The sequence below is a fragment of the Mobula birostris genome, chromosome 2 (genome assembly GCF_030028105.1).
Source record: "Mobula birostris isolate sMobBir1 chromosome 2, sMobBir1.hap1, whole genome shotgun sequence".
Classification (NCBI taxonomy): Eukaryota; Metazoa; Chordata; class Chondrichthyes; order Myliobatiformes; family Myliobatidae; genus Mobula; species Mobula birostris.
Window position 1 is genome coordinate 215,302,815 of NC_092371.1, and position 18,830 is coordinate 215,321,644.

The 18,830-nt window shown below is 42.3% G+C and overlaps 1 protein-coding gene across 1 annotated transcript in view; it reads right to left on the reverse strand.

Annotated features, from left to right (window-relative positions):
* The window catches only part of LOC140210135 (tyrosine-protein kinase fyna), a 48,371-nt gene extending 30,033 nt beyond the window's left edge, over positions 1–18,338 (reverse strand). Inside the window, exons 1-2 of the mRNA XM_072279015.1 lie at positions 17,998–18,338; positions 2,868–2,989 (exon numbers count right to left, since the gene is read on the reverse strand). Coding sequence (XP_072135116.1) covers positions 2,868–2,989; positions 17,998–18,338 — 463 coding nt within the window. The remainder of the gene's footprint in view (positions 1–2,867; positions 2,990–17,997) is intronic.
* Positions 18,339–18,830: the final 492 nt, after the last annotated feature.

Below are 18,830 nucleotides of genomic sequence, written 5' to 3' on the forward strand. Positions count from 1 at the left end.
GTGACACTTCACAGACTCTGGATCTTTACAATGATTTCAAGTTCCCTGGCCCTTATTTTCACTATGGATGTCCAGTCCCTATACACCTCCACCCTCCACCAGGAAGGCCTCAAAGCTCTCCATTTCTTTCTGGACACTGGACCCAACAGTTTCACTCCACCACCACTCTCCTCCATCTAGCAGAACTTGTCCTCATTCTTAATAATTTCTCCTCTGGCTCCTCCCACTTCCTTCAAACAAAATATGTAGCCATGGGCACTCACACGGGTCCCAGCTACGCCTGCCTTTTTGTCAGCTACATGGAACAGTCTATGTTTCAAGCTTACACTAGTGATTGTTCCACACTTTTCCTATGCTACATCGATGACTGCATAGGTGCTGCTTCCTGCACCCATGCTGAACTCATCAACTTCATCCACCTTTCCTCCAACTTCCACCCTGCCCTCAGATTTACCTGGTCCATTTCTAACACCTCCCTCCCCTTTTTTGATCTCACTGTCTCAGTCTCTGGAGACAGCTTATTTACTGATGTCTATTATAATTCCGCAGATTCTCACAGCTACCTGGACTATACCTCTTCCCACCCTGTTAGTTGTGAAAACACTATCCCCTTTTTTCAATTCCTCTGTGTCCACCGCATCTGTTCTCAGGATGAGACTTTTCATTCCAGAATGAAGAAGATGTCCTCCTTTTTCAAAGAGCTTCCTTTTCTCCACCAACACCATCCTCAAATGCATCTCTTCCATTTCACGCATGTCTGCTCACACCTCATCCTCCCACCACCCTACCAGGGATAGGGTTCCTCTTGTCCTTACCTACCACCTCACCAGCCTCTGCATCCAGCACATAATTCTCCAAAACTTCTGCCATCTCCAATGGGATCCCACCACTAAGCACATCTTTCCCTCTCCTCCACTTTCTGCTTTCTGCAGGGATCACTCCCTATGCAATTCCCTTGTCCATTTGTCCCTCCCCATTGATCTCCCTCCTGGTACTTATCCTTCCAAGTGGAACAAGTGCTACATGGGCCCCTCCTCCCTCAGGGCCCCAAACGGTCCTTCCAGGCGAAGTGATACTTCACCTGTAAGTCTACTGGAGTCATATACTGTGCCTAGTGTTCACGGTGTGGCCTCCTATATATCAGTGTGTCACGACGCAGATTGGAAGATCATTTTCCTGACCAGAAAAAGTGGGATCTCCCAGTGACTACCCATTTTAATTCCACTTCCCATTCCCAGTCCGCTGTGTCAATCCATAGCCACCTCCTCTGCCGTGTTGAGGCCACACTATGGTTAGAGGAACAACAGCTTATATTCCATTTGGCTAGCCTCCAACCTGATGGCATTGATATCAATTTCTTGAACTTCCAATAATGCTCCCCCCCCATACCATTCTCCATCCCCTTTTCCCTCTCACCTTATCTCCTTGACTGCCCATCACCTCCCTCTGGTGCTCCTCCCCCTTTTCTGTCCTCCACGGCCTTCTTACCTCTTCTATCAGACTCCCCCCTTCTCCAGTCCTGTATCTCTTTCACCAATCAATTTCCCAGCTCTTTACTTCTCTCCTCCCCCTCCCGGTTTCACTTATTACTGTGTGTCTCTCCCACACCTTTTAAATCTACTCCTCATCCGTTTTTCCTCCAGTCCTGCTGAAGGGTCTCAGCCTGAAACGTCGACTGTACTCTTTTCTATAGATGCTGTCTGGCCTGCTGAGTTCCTCCAGCATTTTAACAGGAATTCTGCAGATGCTGGAAATTCAAACAACACACATCAAAGTTGCTGGTGAACGCAGCAGGCCAGGCAGCATCTGTAGGAAGAGGTGCAGTCGATGTTTCAGGCCGAGACCCTTCACGAAACGTCGACTGCACCTCTTCCTACAGATGCTGCCTGGCCTGCTGCGTTCACCAGCAACTTTGATGTGTGTTCCTCCAGCATTTTGTGTGTTTTGCTTGGATTTGCAGCATCTGCATATTTTCTCTTGTTTCAGGGTATTTCTATGATGCACTCCTTTGGGTGTCAGAAAAGAAATTAGTGTTCCATGATGTAGATTATATTGTTAAATCAGTGATGAAGACAACTTAGGTCAGTGGTAATTAATCAAAGAGCAACCAGACGTGGATGGAGATATAATATATGTCGGCAGGGCTGCAGGAGTCTTCTTGTCAAGAAAAGATGGGCAATAACACCAGTGACTGTAACTTTTCACTAAGTCTGGTAATACATGGAATCAGCAGAGATGAGCTTAATAATAATGAAATAAATAACACCTACTATTTCAGGCCAGTACACCAGAGGGCACTGCAGGAGGAGTGTAGACAAGTTGATTCAAGCTTATATCAATATCAGAAATCTAACGGGTGTTTGGTTTTAAGCTTCAAATAAACAATTTAATTACCAGGGTTTTACTGTGAAAGTGGAAAGTTAAGTCAGTAAAGCATTGTGCTGAATTAAAAAACGATAAATCTGGTCCACATTCGTTTCCAAATCCCAGGTATAAAAGGGATTAACATGGATATCTGAGGAAAGTTGTGCATACTCCTTCCTAATATTGGGTGATACCCAGTAATCTATTCATCATGGATATTATCATCTGTTAATAGATCTATTAAGAAGTGCAACTGAACACTAAGGACAAAAGTATATTTCTGAACTCTTTATCTTCTTAAGCAAGCTGGGGAGACTCAGTAGCACAGATGCACCAGGTTGAGACCCAAAGGATGTGTCTTTATTCTGACAGCACCAATACTGTCTCTGGCACAGGTCCAATTCCCAAATTTCATCCTCTCCTTATCAAGAAATGATGAAGTAACCTTTCATCATGGAAGGCTGATTATCTTAAAATATATGTGATGAATTTTATCAAAATACCTGACAGGAAATAAAGGTCATCCATTTCCTTATTCTGCCAAACTAGGAAGGAACCATTTTGGTTTTCATCTCGCAGCAGACACCTCTTTACATCTACATGGGTCATTCTGCCAAAGAACCATCTGAAGGATGAACAAAATTTTATTCAGTGACTTCTACAACCAGGATTATTACAATACAGAGGAAATCTCCTTTGTAGTTCTTACTAATGGATAAAGAATATGACAGGAGTCTTGAGAAGGGAACTTTGATATTTTTCCATACCGTTTGACATGAGATATGTTGCTCCTGGTATTCAAGATTCAACATTGTTTATTGTCATTCTTCAATATATAAGTGTAAAGGAGAACAAAATGATTCTGGATCTAATACAATATAAAAACATGATAAGCACAACAAATATAAATATAAATGCAATCCTGAGTAACGCAATGTACAAGCAACTATTGAGTGTGGTTGTATGTACATTAGATTAGCTTATATACATAGACTGGTTGAATGTGTATGTACTGTACATAAAGTGACGCTAAGTGTTTGAAGGTGATTCTGACAGGAAATGATAAAATGACAATATGACTCTTGGCAAGAAGAGGCAGCAGGTCATATCAAAACACAGTAGGTCTGTGACTGTGTCAATGTGGGTATGAAGTGTGGAGTGTAAGTGCAAAGCAGCAGTGCACAGGGGAATGAAAGGTGTTGAGGGGCTGTGAAGAGGAATAGCTGATATGCATAGAGTGGTGGTGGGGTGGGTTAATGAGTGGAGATGTTGATCAGCCTGACGACTTGGGGGAAGCAGCTACTTTTTTTTTTTTTTTTTTTGAGTCTGGTGCGGATGCTGTGTAGCCTCTTCCCTGATGGGAGTTGGACAAGCAGTCCAGAAGCAGGGTATTTTCATATCCAGGAAAAACATATACCCTGCATGTGTTCCTGATACCCATTGTACAAAGGCAACTCACACCTAATATAATAATATTATGAAAATATTGTCTGTGCATTGTAATATCGTTTTAGGGAAGATGTGTAAAATCCATTTGAAATATTTTCAATATTGTTGCTGTACAATAACAATGCTTAATGTTCAGATTATTATCAGTGTCAATATATCCCTGCCATTTGTGGTGGGGAAGAGTTTTAGCATTTGTTACATATTATTGGACAATTTGTTGTTCCTCTCAGTTTTTATAAAAACACAACTTCAGTATCAATTTTCTCTTGAATTTCAATAAATTACTGCATTTGATCTTTCCCGATTATTGAATTGAATTGACTTTATTATTTACATCCTTCATATACATAAGGAGTAAAAATATTTACGTAATGTCTCCATCTAAATGTACAATGTGCAATTTACAGTAATTTATAATAAATAGTATGTACAAAAGGATAGCCAATAAAACATAGAAATACAATTGTGTCAGCATGAGTTATGCAGTCCGATGGCCTGGTGGAGGAAGTTATCCCGGAGCCTGTTGGTCCTGGCTTTTATGCTGCGGTACCTTTTCATAGAAACAGAAAACCTACAGCACAACACAGGCCCTTCGGCCCACAATGCTCTGCCAAACATGTACTTACTTTAGAAATTACCTAGGATTACCCATAACCCTCTATTTTTCTAAGCCCTAAGTACCTATTCAGGACTCTCTTAAAAGACCAGATCGTATCTGCCTCCACCACTGTCGCCGGCAGCCCATTCCACGCACTCACCACTCTCTGCGTAAAAAACTTATCTCTGACATCCCCCTACTTCCAAGCACCTTAAACCTGTGCCCTCTCGTGTAAGCCATTTCAGCCCTGGGAAAAAGCCTCTGACTATCCACATGATTAATGCCTCTCATCATCTTATACACATCTATTAGGTCACATCTCATCCTCTGTTGCTCCAAGGAGAAAAGGCCAAGTTCACTCAACCTATTCTCGTAAGGCATGCTCCCCAATTCAGGCAACATCCTTGTAAATCTCCTCTGCACCCTTTCTATAGTTTCCACATCCTTCCCGTAGTGAGGTGACCAGAAATGAGCACAGTACACCAATAGGGATCTGACCAGTGTCCTATATAGCTGTAACATTACCTCTCAGCCCTTGAACTTAATCCCATGGTTGATGAAGGCCAATGCACCGTATGCCTTCTTAACCACAGAGTCAATCTGCGCAGCAGCTTTGAGTGTCCTATGGATTCGGACACCAAGATCCTTCTGATCCTCCACACTGCCAGAGTCTTACCATTAATCCTATATTCTGTCAACATATTTGACCTACCAAAATGAACCACCTCACACTTATCTGGGTTGAACTCTATCTGCCACTTCTCAGCCCAGTTTTGCATCCTATCGATATCCAATTCTCCAGAAACTCTCCCATCTCCACTGATGATGCAAAGATCATCACCAGATGCTCAGCAATCTCCTCCCTCACCTCCCACAGTAGCCTGGGGTACATCTCATCCGGTCCCAGTGACTTATCCAGCTTGATGCTTTCCAAAAGCTCCAGCACATCCTCTTTCTTAATATCTACCTGTACATGTTCAAGCTTTTCAGTCTGCTGAATGTCATCCCTACAATCGACAAGATCCTTTTACGTAGTGAATACTGAAGCAAAATACTCTGCTATCTCCTCCGGTTTCATACACACTTTTCCACTATCGTACTTGACTGTTTCTATTCTCTCATGTCTTATCCTCTTGCTCTTCACATACTTGTAGAATGCTTTGGGGTTTTCTTTAATCCTGTCTGCCAAGTCCTTCTCATGGCCCCTTCTGGCTCTCCTGATTTCTTTCTTAAGCTCCTTCCTGCTAGCCTTATAATCTTCTAGATCTCTATCATTACCTAGTTTATTAAACCTTTCGTAAGCTCTTCTTTTCAGCTTGACTAGATTTACAACAGCGTTTGTACACCACGGTTCCTGTACCCTACCATCCTTTCCCTGTCTCATGGAACGTACCTATGCAGCACACCACGCAAATATCCCCTGAACATTTGCCACATTTCTGCCGTACGTTTCCCTGAGAACATCTGTTCCCAATTTATGCTTCCAAGTTCCTGCCTGATAGCCTCATATTTTCCCTTACTCCGATTAAATACTTTCCTAACTTGTCTGTTCCTATCCCTCTCTATTGCTATGGTAAAGGAGATAAAATTGTGATCACTGTCTCCAAAATGCTATCCCACTGAGAGATCTGAATGCTTCCTGAACATACTTAACAAACTCCACCCTATCTAAACCCCTTGCTAGGGAGATGCCAATCAATATTGGGGAAATTAAAATCTCCCGCCATGTCAACCCTGTATTTATAGCACCTCTCCAGAATCTGTCTCCCTATCTGCTCCTCGATGTCCCTGTTACTAATGGGTGGTCTATAAAAAACACCCAGTAGAGTTATTGACCCCTTCCTGTTCCTAACTTCTCTGTCCCCTGCTGCAATCCCTCAGCCAAGCATTTATCCTCCACCTCACTCTGTTCCTTTATTTACTATCGTGTGGCACAGGCAGTAATCCCTGAGATTACTACCTTTTGAGATCCTGCTTCTCAACTTCCTTCCTAACTCCTTGTAGTGTGTTTTCAGGACCTCCTCCCTTTTCCTTCCTATGTGTTGGTACCAATATGTACCATGACCTCTGGCTGTTACCTTCCCACTTCAGGATATCGTGGACACAATCAGAAACATTCTGGATCCTGGCACCTGGAAGGCAAACTACCATCCGTGTTTCTTTCCTGCATCCACAGAATCACCTGTTTGACCTGTAAGTATCGAGTCCCCTATCACTGCTGCCATCCTCTTCCTTTCCCTACCCTTCTGAGCCACAGGGCCAGACTCTGTGCCAGAGGCACAGCCACTGTTGCTTCCACCAGGTAGGTCGTCCCCCTCAACAGTACTCAAACAGGAGTACTTGTTGTTATGGGGGACAGTCACAGGGGTACTCTCTAGTATCTGACTCTTGTCCTTCCTTCTCCTAACTGTTACCCACTTATCTGTCTCCCAAGGCCCCAGTGTGACTACTTGTCTATAGCTCCTCTCTATCACCACCTCACTCTCCCTGACCAGATGAAAGTCATCGAGCTGCATCTCCATGGTTTCCCAAATTGTAGCAGCTGGAACAGTTTGTGGTTGGGGTGACTCAGGTCTCCAATGATCCTTCGGGCCCATTTTACACACCTGTCTTTGTAAATGTCCTGAATAGTGGGAAGTTCACATCTACAGATGTGCTGGGCTGTCCACACCACTCTCTGCAGAGTCCTGCAATTGAGGGAAGTACAATTCCCATACCAGGCAGTGATGCAGCCAGTCAGGATGCTTTCAATTGTGTCCCTGTAGAAAGTTTCTTAGGATTTGAGGGCCCATACCAAATTCTTCATCTGTCTGAGGTGAAAGAGATACTGTTGTGCCTTTCTCATCACACAGCCGGTATTTACAGACCACATGAGACCCTCAGTTATGTTTATGCCGAGGAACTTAAAGCTGTTCAACCTCTCAACCCCAGATCCATTGATGTCAATAGGGGCTAGCCTGTCTCCATTCTTCCTGTCATCCACAATCAGCTCTAATTACCTCTAATTACCTAGTTCAATGCCATCCTTTGGTACTGATTTGGGGTCTTATCTCAAACTTTGCTTAAGTTTCTAAAATCTCAATCTGATTTAGAGGCGTGTGTGCTCCTGATAGAGCTGAAGATTACACATCCTTCGTGAGCCAGCAGTCCCCTTGGCAAACTTTTAATCTCTAATTTAAAACTGCTGTTGCAATAGCCTAACTCAGGGAGGGCTGCATGGATAATCTGGAGCAGAGGAAGGAGGTGTCAGATAGCACAGGGAACTTAAGGGTTGATGAGTACCTAGAGCCAATGAAATCTATCCCAGATTCTATGGGGAGCAAGGAAGGAGTAGCTGGGGCCTGATGGAGAATTTTGCATCTTCATGAGACACCAGTGGGGGTAGCTTGCCTTGAATTAATTCACGTACCCAGCTCCTTCAGATCTTATCCCCACACCCTCTCACCAGCTAACCTTTAACTCTTCACTGACTTCCCCTTCCACCTCATTATATTGAAACTAGCCTTTGCTAGGCATCAGTCCCCTGACCTGACTCAATAGATCCACAACATGCGGTGGTCCAGCTAAATGTCTGCTCATTGGTGATCCTTTTTGCTGATGGCTGTAAATACAACAGTAGAAGACCGTAAGACCACAAGACATAGGAGCAGAATTAGGCCATCTGGCTCATTGAGTCTGCTCTGCCATTCAATCATGGCTGATCCTTTTTCTTTCTCCTACTCAACCCCAGTTCCCAGCCTTCTTCCCGTAACATAGAACATAGAAATCTACAGCACATTACAGGCCCTTCAACCCAAAATGTCGTGCTGACCATGTAGCCTACTCTAGAAACTGTCTATAATTACCCTACTCACGAAATATTCTGCAGATGCTAGGGTCAAAGCAACACTCACAACACGCTGGAGGAACTCAGCAGGTCGGGCAGCATCCGTGGAAATGAACAGTCAACATTTCGGGCCAGAACCCTTCGTCAGTACTGAAGAGGGAGGGGGCAGGGGCCCTATAAAGAAGGTGGGGGGAGGACGGGGGCCCCCTGCCCCCTCCCTTTTCATTCCTGATGAAAGGTCTCAGCCCAAAACATTGACTGTTCATTTCCACGGATGCTGCCTGAGCTTCTGAGTTCCTCCAGTGTTTTGTGTGTATAATTATCCTACTACATAGCCCTCCATTTTTCTATGCTCCATGAACCAATCTAAGAGTCTCTTAAAAGACTCTATTTTATCCACCTTTGATGCCACATCAAATCAAGAACTTATCAATCTCTGCCTTAAATACACCCAATGACCTGGCCTCCACAGATGCATGTTAACAAATTCCACAAATTCACCACCCTTTGCCTAAAGAAATTTCTCCGCATCTGTTTTGAAAGGGTGCTCCTCTATCCTGAGGCTGTGCCCTCTTGTCCTAGACTCTTCCACCATGGGAAATGACCTTTCCACACCTGCTCTGTCTAGGCCTTTCAATGTTCGAAAGGTTTCAGTGAGATCTCCCCTCATCCTTCTGAATTCCAGCAAGTACAGACCCAAATATAAAATTGCTAGATAATGTGAAGTGAAAGTTTATAGCTTTCTTTCCTTTTCCAAGATGCCTTTAGCCTGACATGGTACACCCATGTGAGAGGGGCTATTTGCCACTCATCAGACCATGTCTAAATGTTCTGCAGATTATGCTGAAAGCACTGTTTCATTATCTGATGAGATGGAACTGAACTAAACTCTGTGCATACACCAGATACAAACTTGTCCCTTATAATAGAGTAAAGACTAGACAAAGCAATTGAAGATAGTTGTGTGTCAGGTACTCCTGTTTTGAAGCACTATCGTTGCAATACACAAAAATGTGATGATGGGCATCCTAAAGTCAGAACCAGTGTAAAGGGAAATATCCCCACCCATTCAGGAGTCCACATCCTTCCTTACATTCAATGCTGTCGCCTATCGGAAACATCATAACTGAGGAACATGCCACGCACATTGATTGTGAATTGTTGGGGCATGCAGTTCTGTTGTTGTCAATAGGAAGGCCTCATTGGTACCAAGTTCAGTCTGTACTTATACCATCCTATTCCTCAGGGTTGTGTGGAGGGGAACTTCGGTGTGAAGATAAAGAGAGTATGGGGATTATTTTTGCCTGCTTACTTGAATGCTTCCATAAAACAAAGAATGAAAAGGATCTGAAAAGGTACAGTAGCTCTCTATTTCTCAGCACTCTTAAGGGCACTGCTGGAGGTGTGGCAGGCAGCAATGCCAATAGGAAACAACTCCCTTCCTGTAAATCTCATTGACTTTCCACCATAATGATGCAACACCTTCCATCTGTTTTATCCTCTAATTCAGTGCCTGGACCTCAACCACTCTTCTCTACTACAGTATGTTCAAGCCACTGATTGCTCTCTAAGTAAATAGCTTTGCATTTTTCATGACTCAGAGACTGTGCCATTTGAGCCCATTAACTTTTGCTTAGCATCTACTTTTGAGCAAATATATTGTATGACTCAAAAGAAGCATATCCACCCCAAGGAACCCCGTGTCTATGTAATTAGTAAAGGGTTGGCAATGGATTCAAAGAATGGCTGATCCAGTAAAACTCTAACAATCTGGGAAACCGAATGGCTTGGCAGCTGCCTCACCTACAGTAGCTCCCATGCTCCTAACAGAGTCTCCTGGTTCACTGGAGAATTTAGTAAACTACAATATAACATCTTACGAAAAGACAATTGGTGGTGGGGGGAAGGGGTTTCGGTTGATGATGGGATTATTAAGAGTAATATCCATTAGTGTAGACCTATCTGTCAGCCCAGCACAAGTAAAATGCCGAGTGCTGAATTATTTGAGTTTTACTGATAACAGCACAGGGTAACGGGTTGAAATGAAACTGCACAACAGTAAACAAGCTTGAAGATGTAATGTTCTTTCAAATAAATGAATATATTGATGAAAGGTAACTGAATAGATTTTTTTATTAGTTGGGGAGGCTGACAAAATGTGGGGAGATGTCTGGGAACCACTCATAAAACACTGAGGTACCACAGGCCCAGGTTCTGTGGAGGGAATGATAATGAAAATATCACTGCTCATTACTATTTCACCCTAAAGTGACTTTACATTTGGGACTTTTCCTAGTTTTAATATGGAAATTATTATTCCTTTGCTTGAAAATATCCTTATTTCAATATTTAACATTTTTAAAATTTTAAAGATATTTGGAATATTTTAATCAGAATCATTTCTGCATGTCCCAGCTTTTAAAGAACTTTATATATGCCTAAACGTTTAACTAAAATTGTTTGTGCTGGGCTACTTATAATCATTTTTAACTCCAGTTGGCAGATCAGCTAATTTGGTGACTTCGCAGCTGCTAAATTTCAGGAACCCTGTTAAATTGACTTCAGCAGACATTGGGAAAGATTCTACTAGAAAGGTGGCCAACCCAGTGGGGAACTCTTTACAGGACCTGTATAAACCACCAACCCTGACTGCAAGTTCTGGGCCATCATTTTATAGCACTTGCTTTGGAAATGACTGTGCATATTAGTACATTGTCTTCTCACAGAGCAATAGAGAAATTGTTCAGTTTTACAGAAATTATTCCCTAGCTGGCAATTTTAGCAATTAATTACTAATATATACTTTTCTTCCTAAACCAGCAAATTATTTAGCAAGTAAAATTTTACTTCACCTTTCTAAATTAGCTGCCTTCCAAGTAACTGTTTATATGACTTCAAACATATTAATTTAAGTTGCTCTAAGTACAGTAACATCAAAGATTCCTCATCCAGTTTCTAAGGCAACCAATAGTTTACTTTTCTTCAAATGACCATTGGTCTCGCACGACCTCAAGTGAGTTCAGGTTGGGCAGGCTGGGGTTGTACTCACTCAAGTTCAGAAAAGTGAGAGATGACTTGATTGAAACATACAAGAACAGTAAGAGGTTGGCATATGGGTTGTGAAGACAGTGTTTCATTGTTAGTGTTTCTAAAATGAGAAGCTATTGTTTAAGACTGCAATGTTTCTCTGAGAGGGCCTGAGTTTTTGGAAATTTCTTCCTCTAAGTACAGGGGAATTAAAACCTTGAATGTAGATAAGCACTTGATAAGCCAGGAATTTAAATGTTTCCAGGGTTAGATGCAATGTGAAATTGAGGTTGACATCATATCAGGTGTGATTGTATGGAATGGTTCCAAGTCCAAAGCTCAAAGTAAATTTTATTACCGAAGTACATATATGTCACCATATACAACCCTGAGAATCATTTTCCTGTGTGCATACTGAATAAATGTATAGAATAATTACTATAACAAATCAATGAAAGTCCACCCAACCAGGACGTTCGACCAGACTGTCGAAGACAGCAAACTGTGCAAATGCAAAAGAAGAAACAATAATAATAAATAAATAAATAAGCAACAAATATCAAGAACATGAGGTGAAGAGTCCTTCAAAGTGAGTCCATAGGTTGTGGGAACATTTCAGTGATGGGGCCAGTGAGGTGAGTGAAGTTATATCTGATGGCTGAGGGGTAGTAACTATTATTAAACCTAGTGGTGTTGGTGGCTCTTGTGCCTTGTCCTGAGAGCAACAGTCAAAGGAGAACATGATCTAGGTGGTGGGGATCCCTGATGATGGATGCTGATTTCCTGAGACAGTGTTTCATATAGATGTGCTCAATGGTTTGGAGGGCTTTACTCATGATGAACTGGGCCATATCCCTTAATTTTTGTAGGATATTCCATTCAAGGGCATTGCTGCTTCCATACCAGGCTATGATACAGCCAATCAATATATTCCCGACAGCAGCAGGCTCAAAGGCACCAGCGATACCAGCGATCTACCTCTGGTCCTAATTTGTATGTGTGTATGCAAGTGTTGCTTCCAGCCTTTCTCTGACAATTGGTTGAGGCATGAAGGGATGCAGGGAGAAGGCAGGAAATTGCGACTAAGAGGAAAAATGGATCAGCCTTGAAGAAATGGTGGAGCAGACTCAATGGGCAAAATGGCCCAATTCTGCTCCCATATTTTATGATCTTATGGTCTTATTATTCCCAGAGGGTAGTATCAGTGACTGATCCAAATTCATTTTTTTGCTCCCTCTTCTTGCATGAAAAGTGGCTCTAAACTTTCTCATCACCAACACTTAGTGGCCTATACACCTGCTCATTAATGCAAATATCTAGTAAGCCAATCATGTCGATGTGTAAAAGCATAAAGACATTGTCAAGAGGTCCAGTTGTTCAGACTAAACATCAGAATGGGGTAGAAATGTGATCTGTTACTTTGATTATGGAATGATTGAGGGTGATTTGAGTATCTCAGAAACTGCTGATCTTCTGGGATTTTCATGCATAACAGTCTCTAGAGTTTACAGAAAATTACGTGTAAAACAAAAAAAAAAATCCAGTGAGTGGCCGTTCTGTGGGTGAAATTGCCTTGTTAATGACACAGATCAGAGGAGAATGGCAGATAGGTTCGAGATGGCAGGAAGGTGACAGCAACTCAACTAACCATGAGTTGCAACAGTGGTGTGCAGAAGAGCATCTCAATGCATAGCATATCCAACCTTGAACTAACTGGAATACAGTAACAAAAGGCTACTAACATATTAGGTAAAGGATGTATCTAACAAGGAGGCCACTGAGTGATTGTATTTCGAACTCTGGCATCCTCTGTTCTTGCAGTGGGAGATGGTATTGCACAGACAAAGTGTGGAAAGCCTAAACACGACTGGTGCAGGGGGACTGCATGTTTCATTGCTTCTAATCCCCATAATACAGATGGCCCATAAGACCATAATGCCATAAGACATAGGAGCAGAATTAGGCCATTCAGCCCATCAAGTCTGCTCTGACACTCCATCATGGCTGATCCCAGATCCCACACAACCCCATACACCTGCCTTCTCACCATAACCTTTGATGCCCTGACCGATCAGGAAAGGATCAACTTCCGGCTTAAATATACCCATAGACCGTCTGTGGCAGAGCATTCCACAGATTCACTACTGTCTAGCTTAAAAAAAAAGTCCTCCTTACCTCTGTTCTAAAAGGTTGGCCCTCTGTTTTGAGTCTATGCCCTCTAGTTCTGGATATCCTCACCATAGGAAACATCCTCTCCACATCCACCCTATCTAGTCCTTTCATCATTCGGTAGGTTTCAATCAGATCCCTCTGCATTCCTCTAACTTCCAGTGAGTACAGGCCCAAAGCTGCCAAATGCTCCTCATAGGTTAACTGCCTTCATTCCTGAAATCATCCTTGTGAACCTCCTCTAAACTCCCTCCAATGACATCACATCCTTTTTGAGATATGGGGCCCAAAACTGTTGACAATAGTCCAGGTGCGGCCTGACTAGTGTCTTATAAGGCACCACCATTATCTCTTGCCTTTATATTCTATTCCCCTTAAAATAAATACCAACATTGCATTTGCCTTCTTTACCATAGACTCAGTCTGTAAATTAAACTTCTGGGAGTCTTGTACGAGAACTCTTAAGACCCTCTGCACCTCCAGTGTTTGAAACTCCCCATTTAGGTAATAGTCCACACTATTGTTCCTTTTACCAAAATGCATTATCATACATTTTCCAACACTGTATTCCATCTGCCACTTTTTTGCCTATTCTTCCAATTTGTCTAAGTCCTGCTGCAATCACATTGCTTCCTCAGCACTACCTACCCCTCCACCTATCCTCATATCATCCGCAAACTTTGCCACAAAGCCATCAATTCCATTATCCAAATCAATGACAAACAATATGAAAATTAGCAGTCCCATACTGACCTCTGAGAAGCACAACTAGTCACTGGCAACCAACCAAAAAAGGCTCCATTTATTCCCACTTCTGCCTCCTGCCCCTCAGCCATTCCATTCCACTATCCATGACATTACCTTTCCTGTGATGCCATAGGATTTTACCTTGTTAAGCATTCTTGGAGGCACCTTATCAAAGACCTTCTGAAAATTCAAGTAAGTGACATTCACTGCCTCTCCTTTGTCCACCCTGCTTGTTACTTCCTCGAAGAACTCCAACAGATTTGTCAGGCAAGATGTTCCTTTACAGAAGTCATGCTGACTTTGACTTACTTTATCATTAGTCTCCAAGTACCCAGAAACCTCATCCCTAATAATAGACTCCAACACTTGTCCAACCTCTGAGGCTAGGCTAATTTCTTTTCTTTTACCTGCCTCCCTCAAGAGTGGAGTGACATTTGCAATATTCCAGTCCTCTGGGGCTATGCCAAAATCAAGTGATTCTTGAAGGACCATGATCCGTTATCTCTCTCAGGACTCTAGGGTGTAGTCCATCTGGTCCAGATGACTTATCCACATTAAGACCTTTCAGTTTGCCTAGCACTTTTTCCTTTGTAATAGCAATGGTACTCACACCTGCTCCCTGACACTCATGGACCTCTGGCACACTGCTATTTTCTTCCACAGTGAAGACAGATGCAAAGTATCCATTACCTTCATCGGCCATTTCTTTGTCCCCGATTACTACCTCACCAGCATCATTTTCCAGTGGTCCAGAATCAACCGTCTCCTTCCTATTACTCTTTATATAACTGAAAAAAAAACTTTTGGTATCCTGCTTTATACTATTGGCTAGTTCATATTTCATCTTTTTTCTTCCAATAGCTTTTTTAGTTGCCTTTTGTTGGATTTTCTCTTTCAATATTTTTATTAAATTTCATATAGAAGAGTACAGAATTCATGACGATACATATTATGAATCAAAAAATAGAATAGTACAGAATGAACTATATTTAAATCATACTATTGCAATCACAGTACCCCATATTCATAATCAAACAAATGAATTAAATTGAATTATAATAGTTTTATTAAAAAAAATCTAAACCCACTACCAAGATCAAAGCTGTTTGGTAAAGAAAAGAAAGACACAAAAAAATCCTTATCATATAGTGATTTATGTTATTAGCCAACATCTGTACTTTTACGCCAGATCAAAGGTTTTGAAAATATTTCAGTAAAGGTCCCCACAGTGTTTGAAAGTCTTGGTTAGAATCAGGAATTCAACAACGGATCTTCTCTAAATTTAAGCATGACATAACATCACGTAACCATTGAGCGTGAGTAGGTGAATCAATGTCCTTCCATCTAAGCAACACTGCCCTCCTAGCCATGAAAGAAGTAAAGGCCAATACAGGCAAATCAGATGTCTCCAAAGTTATGCCTCTTTCTCCAACAATACCAAACATGGCAGTCAAAGGATTACACTTAAAATTTACTTTAAAAAGTACAGAAAAAGTTTGGAATACTTCCTTCCAGTATTTTTCAAGACTTGGACATGTCCAAAACATATGAATTAATGAAGCCTCTCCATTGTCACATCTGTCACAACAGGGAGATATATCCGCATAAAAACGAGATAGCTTGTCTTTGGACATGTAAGCCCTGTGGACCACTTTAAATTGTAGACGGGAGTGACGAGCACATAGTGATGAGGTATTAACCAATTTAAAAATTGCATTTCAGGTCTCTTCAGAAATTGAAATCTGTAAATCCTGTTCCCAGGCTTTTTTTAATTTTGTCTAAAGGAGCCTCTCTCATTCCCAACAGCATCTAATTTAATCTAATCTAATGCCATAAATATTGGATATTGAGCCATTATGAAAAGGTTTCAAGTTAAAAATTACATCTATTAAGTACTTATCAGGACTCATATGTAATTGAGATCGCAGTAAGTGTCTCATCTGTCGATACCTAACATGCCTTTTTTTGGATTTTAAAAGCTTCCCAGTTATCCAACTTCCCACTCACTTTTGCTACATTACTGTTGACTGGAAAGGGACACTGGCGGGAAAGTCAGCAGAGCAGCAGTGGCTGGAGTTTATGCGAGAAGTGAGGAAGGTGCAAGACAGGTATATTCCAGAAAAGAAGAAATTTTCGAATGGAAAAAGGATGCAACCGTGGTTGACAAGAGAAGTCAAAGCCAAAGTTAAAGCAAAGGAGGGGGCATACCAGGAAGCAAAAATTAGTGGGAAGACAGTGGATTGGGAAGTTTTTAAAACCGTGTTGGGGCCACTTCTTTTTACATTGTACATCAACGATTTGGATTATGAAATAGATGGCTTTGTGGCTGTTTGCTGATGATACGCAGATAGGTGGAGGGGCCGGTAGTGCTGAGGAAACGGAGAGTCTGCAGAGAGACTTGGATAAACTGGAAGAATGGGCAAAGAAGTGGCAAATGAGTACAATGTTGGAAAGTGTATGGTTATGCACTTTGGCAGAAGTAATAAACAGGCAGACTATTATTTAAATGGGGAAAGAATTCCAAGTTCTGAGATGCAATGGGACTTGGGAGTCCTTGTACAGGATACCCTTAAAGTTAACCTCCAGGTTGAGTCGGTGGTGAGGAAGGTGAATGCAATGTTGGCATTCATTTCTAGAGGAATAGAGTATAGAAGCAGGGATGTGATGTTGAGGCTCTATAAGGCGCTGGTGAGACCTCACTTGGAGTACTGTGTGCAGTTTTTGGCTCCTTATTTAAGAAAGGATGTGCTGACGTTGGAGAGGGTACAGAGAAGATTCACTAGAATGATTCCGGGAATGAGAGGGTTAACATGTGAGGAACGTTTGTCCGCTCTTGGGCTGTATTCCTTGGAGTTTAGAAGAATGAGGGGAGACCTTATAGAAACATTTCAAATGTTGAAAGGCATGGACAGAGTGGATGTGGCAAAGTCGTTTCCCATGATGGGGGAGTCTAGTATGAGAGGGCATGACTTCAGGATTGAAGGGCGCCCTTTTAGAACAGAAATGCGAAAAAATTTTTTTAGCCAGAGGGTGGTGAATCTATGGAATTTGTTGCCATGGGCAGCAGTGGAGGTCAAGTCATTGGGTGTATTTAAGGCAGAGATTGATAGGTATCTGAGTAGCCAGGGCATCAAAGGTTATGGTGAAAAGGCCGGGGAGTGGGACTAAATGGGAAATTGGGTCAGCTCATGATAGAATGGCGGAGCAGACTCGATGGGCCGAATGGCCGACTTCTGCTCCTTTGTTTTATGGTCTTATTATATGCCCTTTCCTTTTTTTTCCATGCAGTCCTTAACTTCCCTCGTCTATCCCGTGTCTTGTGAACTATTCCTAGAAACTTAAGCCATCTCTGCTCTGCAGACATCCCCCCCCTCCCCCGTCAAACCACAAATTATTGCCAGACGCCAGTCGGCTGCCATTCTCTATACTGCTTCCCATGTATTTATCAACACTGGTTAGTTTACAAAGTAGGGAAGGAAAGAGGCAGACGGAGCACAATTTTCTGACCGTCACTATCTATGTAATAGCATAAAAGAGCAAAACTTCGCGCAGGCAGACTCTCCTGCCCAACTCGCCCATGCAAAGCAAATTGCCTTGCTGAGTTAGTCTGATTTGACCCGTATCTCTCTCTATCTTTCTTATCCGGCTTTATATTGCCGAACTATACAATACCTGCCTCAACTATGCCCCCGTGCAGTTTGTTACATACAGGCACCACCTCTGTGTGAGGGAACCCTTGCTTCTGCAGACCCTTAACGCGCAGATTTCGGAAACTGACGAGGAGGTGAGCGGTATCATTCAGCAGCTGTCGTCTTACCGTGCAGCAGCCAGGCTCCCCACTTCGGCGACGAAGCTTGAAGGCACGTAACCCTCCTTCACTCGCTGCGCTACACCTTGACCTTCTATTTTTTTGACCAATGTCCACTCGCCTTCTTTGCTTACAATTTCAACCTTTTCCCCTTCTTTGACGAGGAGGTCCTCTGAAGTGCGGGGTTTGTAATTGTAGAGCGTGACATAACGCGACGGAGGATTATCTGGGTTTGTATAAAATAAACTGTCTGTTCGTTTTGAAGTCTCTTCATTGCTGTCATTAGAATTGGATCGACAGTAGCGGCAAGGGCAGAAAGCACAGTAATGTTTACACAGTGCTGTGCCCATGACTGTCTCCGATCGACTTCGTTTTCATTGAATGTTAAATCCCATAAAGTCGTCAACGTCAATCCAGGAAGCAGAGTAGCAAATATGTTAAACCTTGTGTGAATTAGTTCTTCCTGCTTTAAGATTCGCCGCCTCATGTGTATGCGCAGTTTTGAAATTGTTTAGCAAGAAGGTTGATCTAGTGTGTGTGTGTATATATATATATATATTCCTGTTTATTATATACTGTATATAGGAATATACACCCCCCCCCCATACGTGGTCCCCATCGTTAATTCCCTATCTTTCTCCTAATTTGCTTTGATTGTGCCATGGTTCTGCCCGTTAATTTCCCTTTTGCGTCTAATTCTCTTTGAAGACGGCACACCTGGTTTCCATCAAGACCTGCAGCATAAGAACCCCGGCATTACAACCACTAGTTGTAACACACCAAGGAGCATTCGTAACAAGGTGGATGAATTAAAAGTGCAGATTGTTATTAATGAATATGAT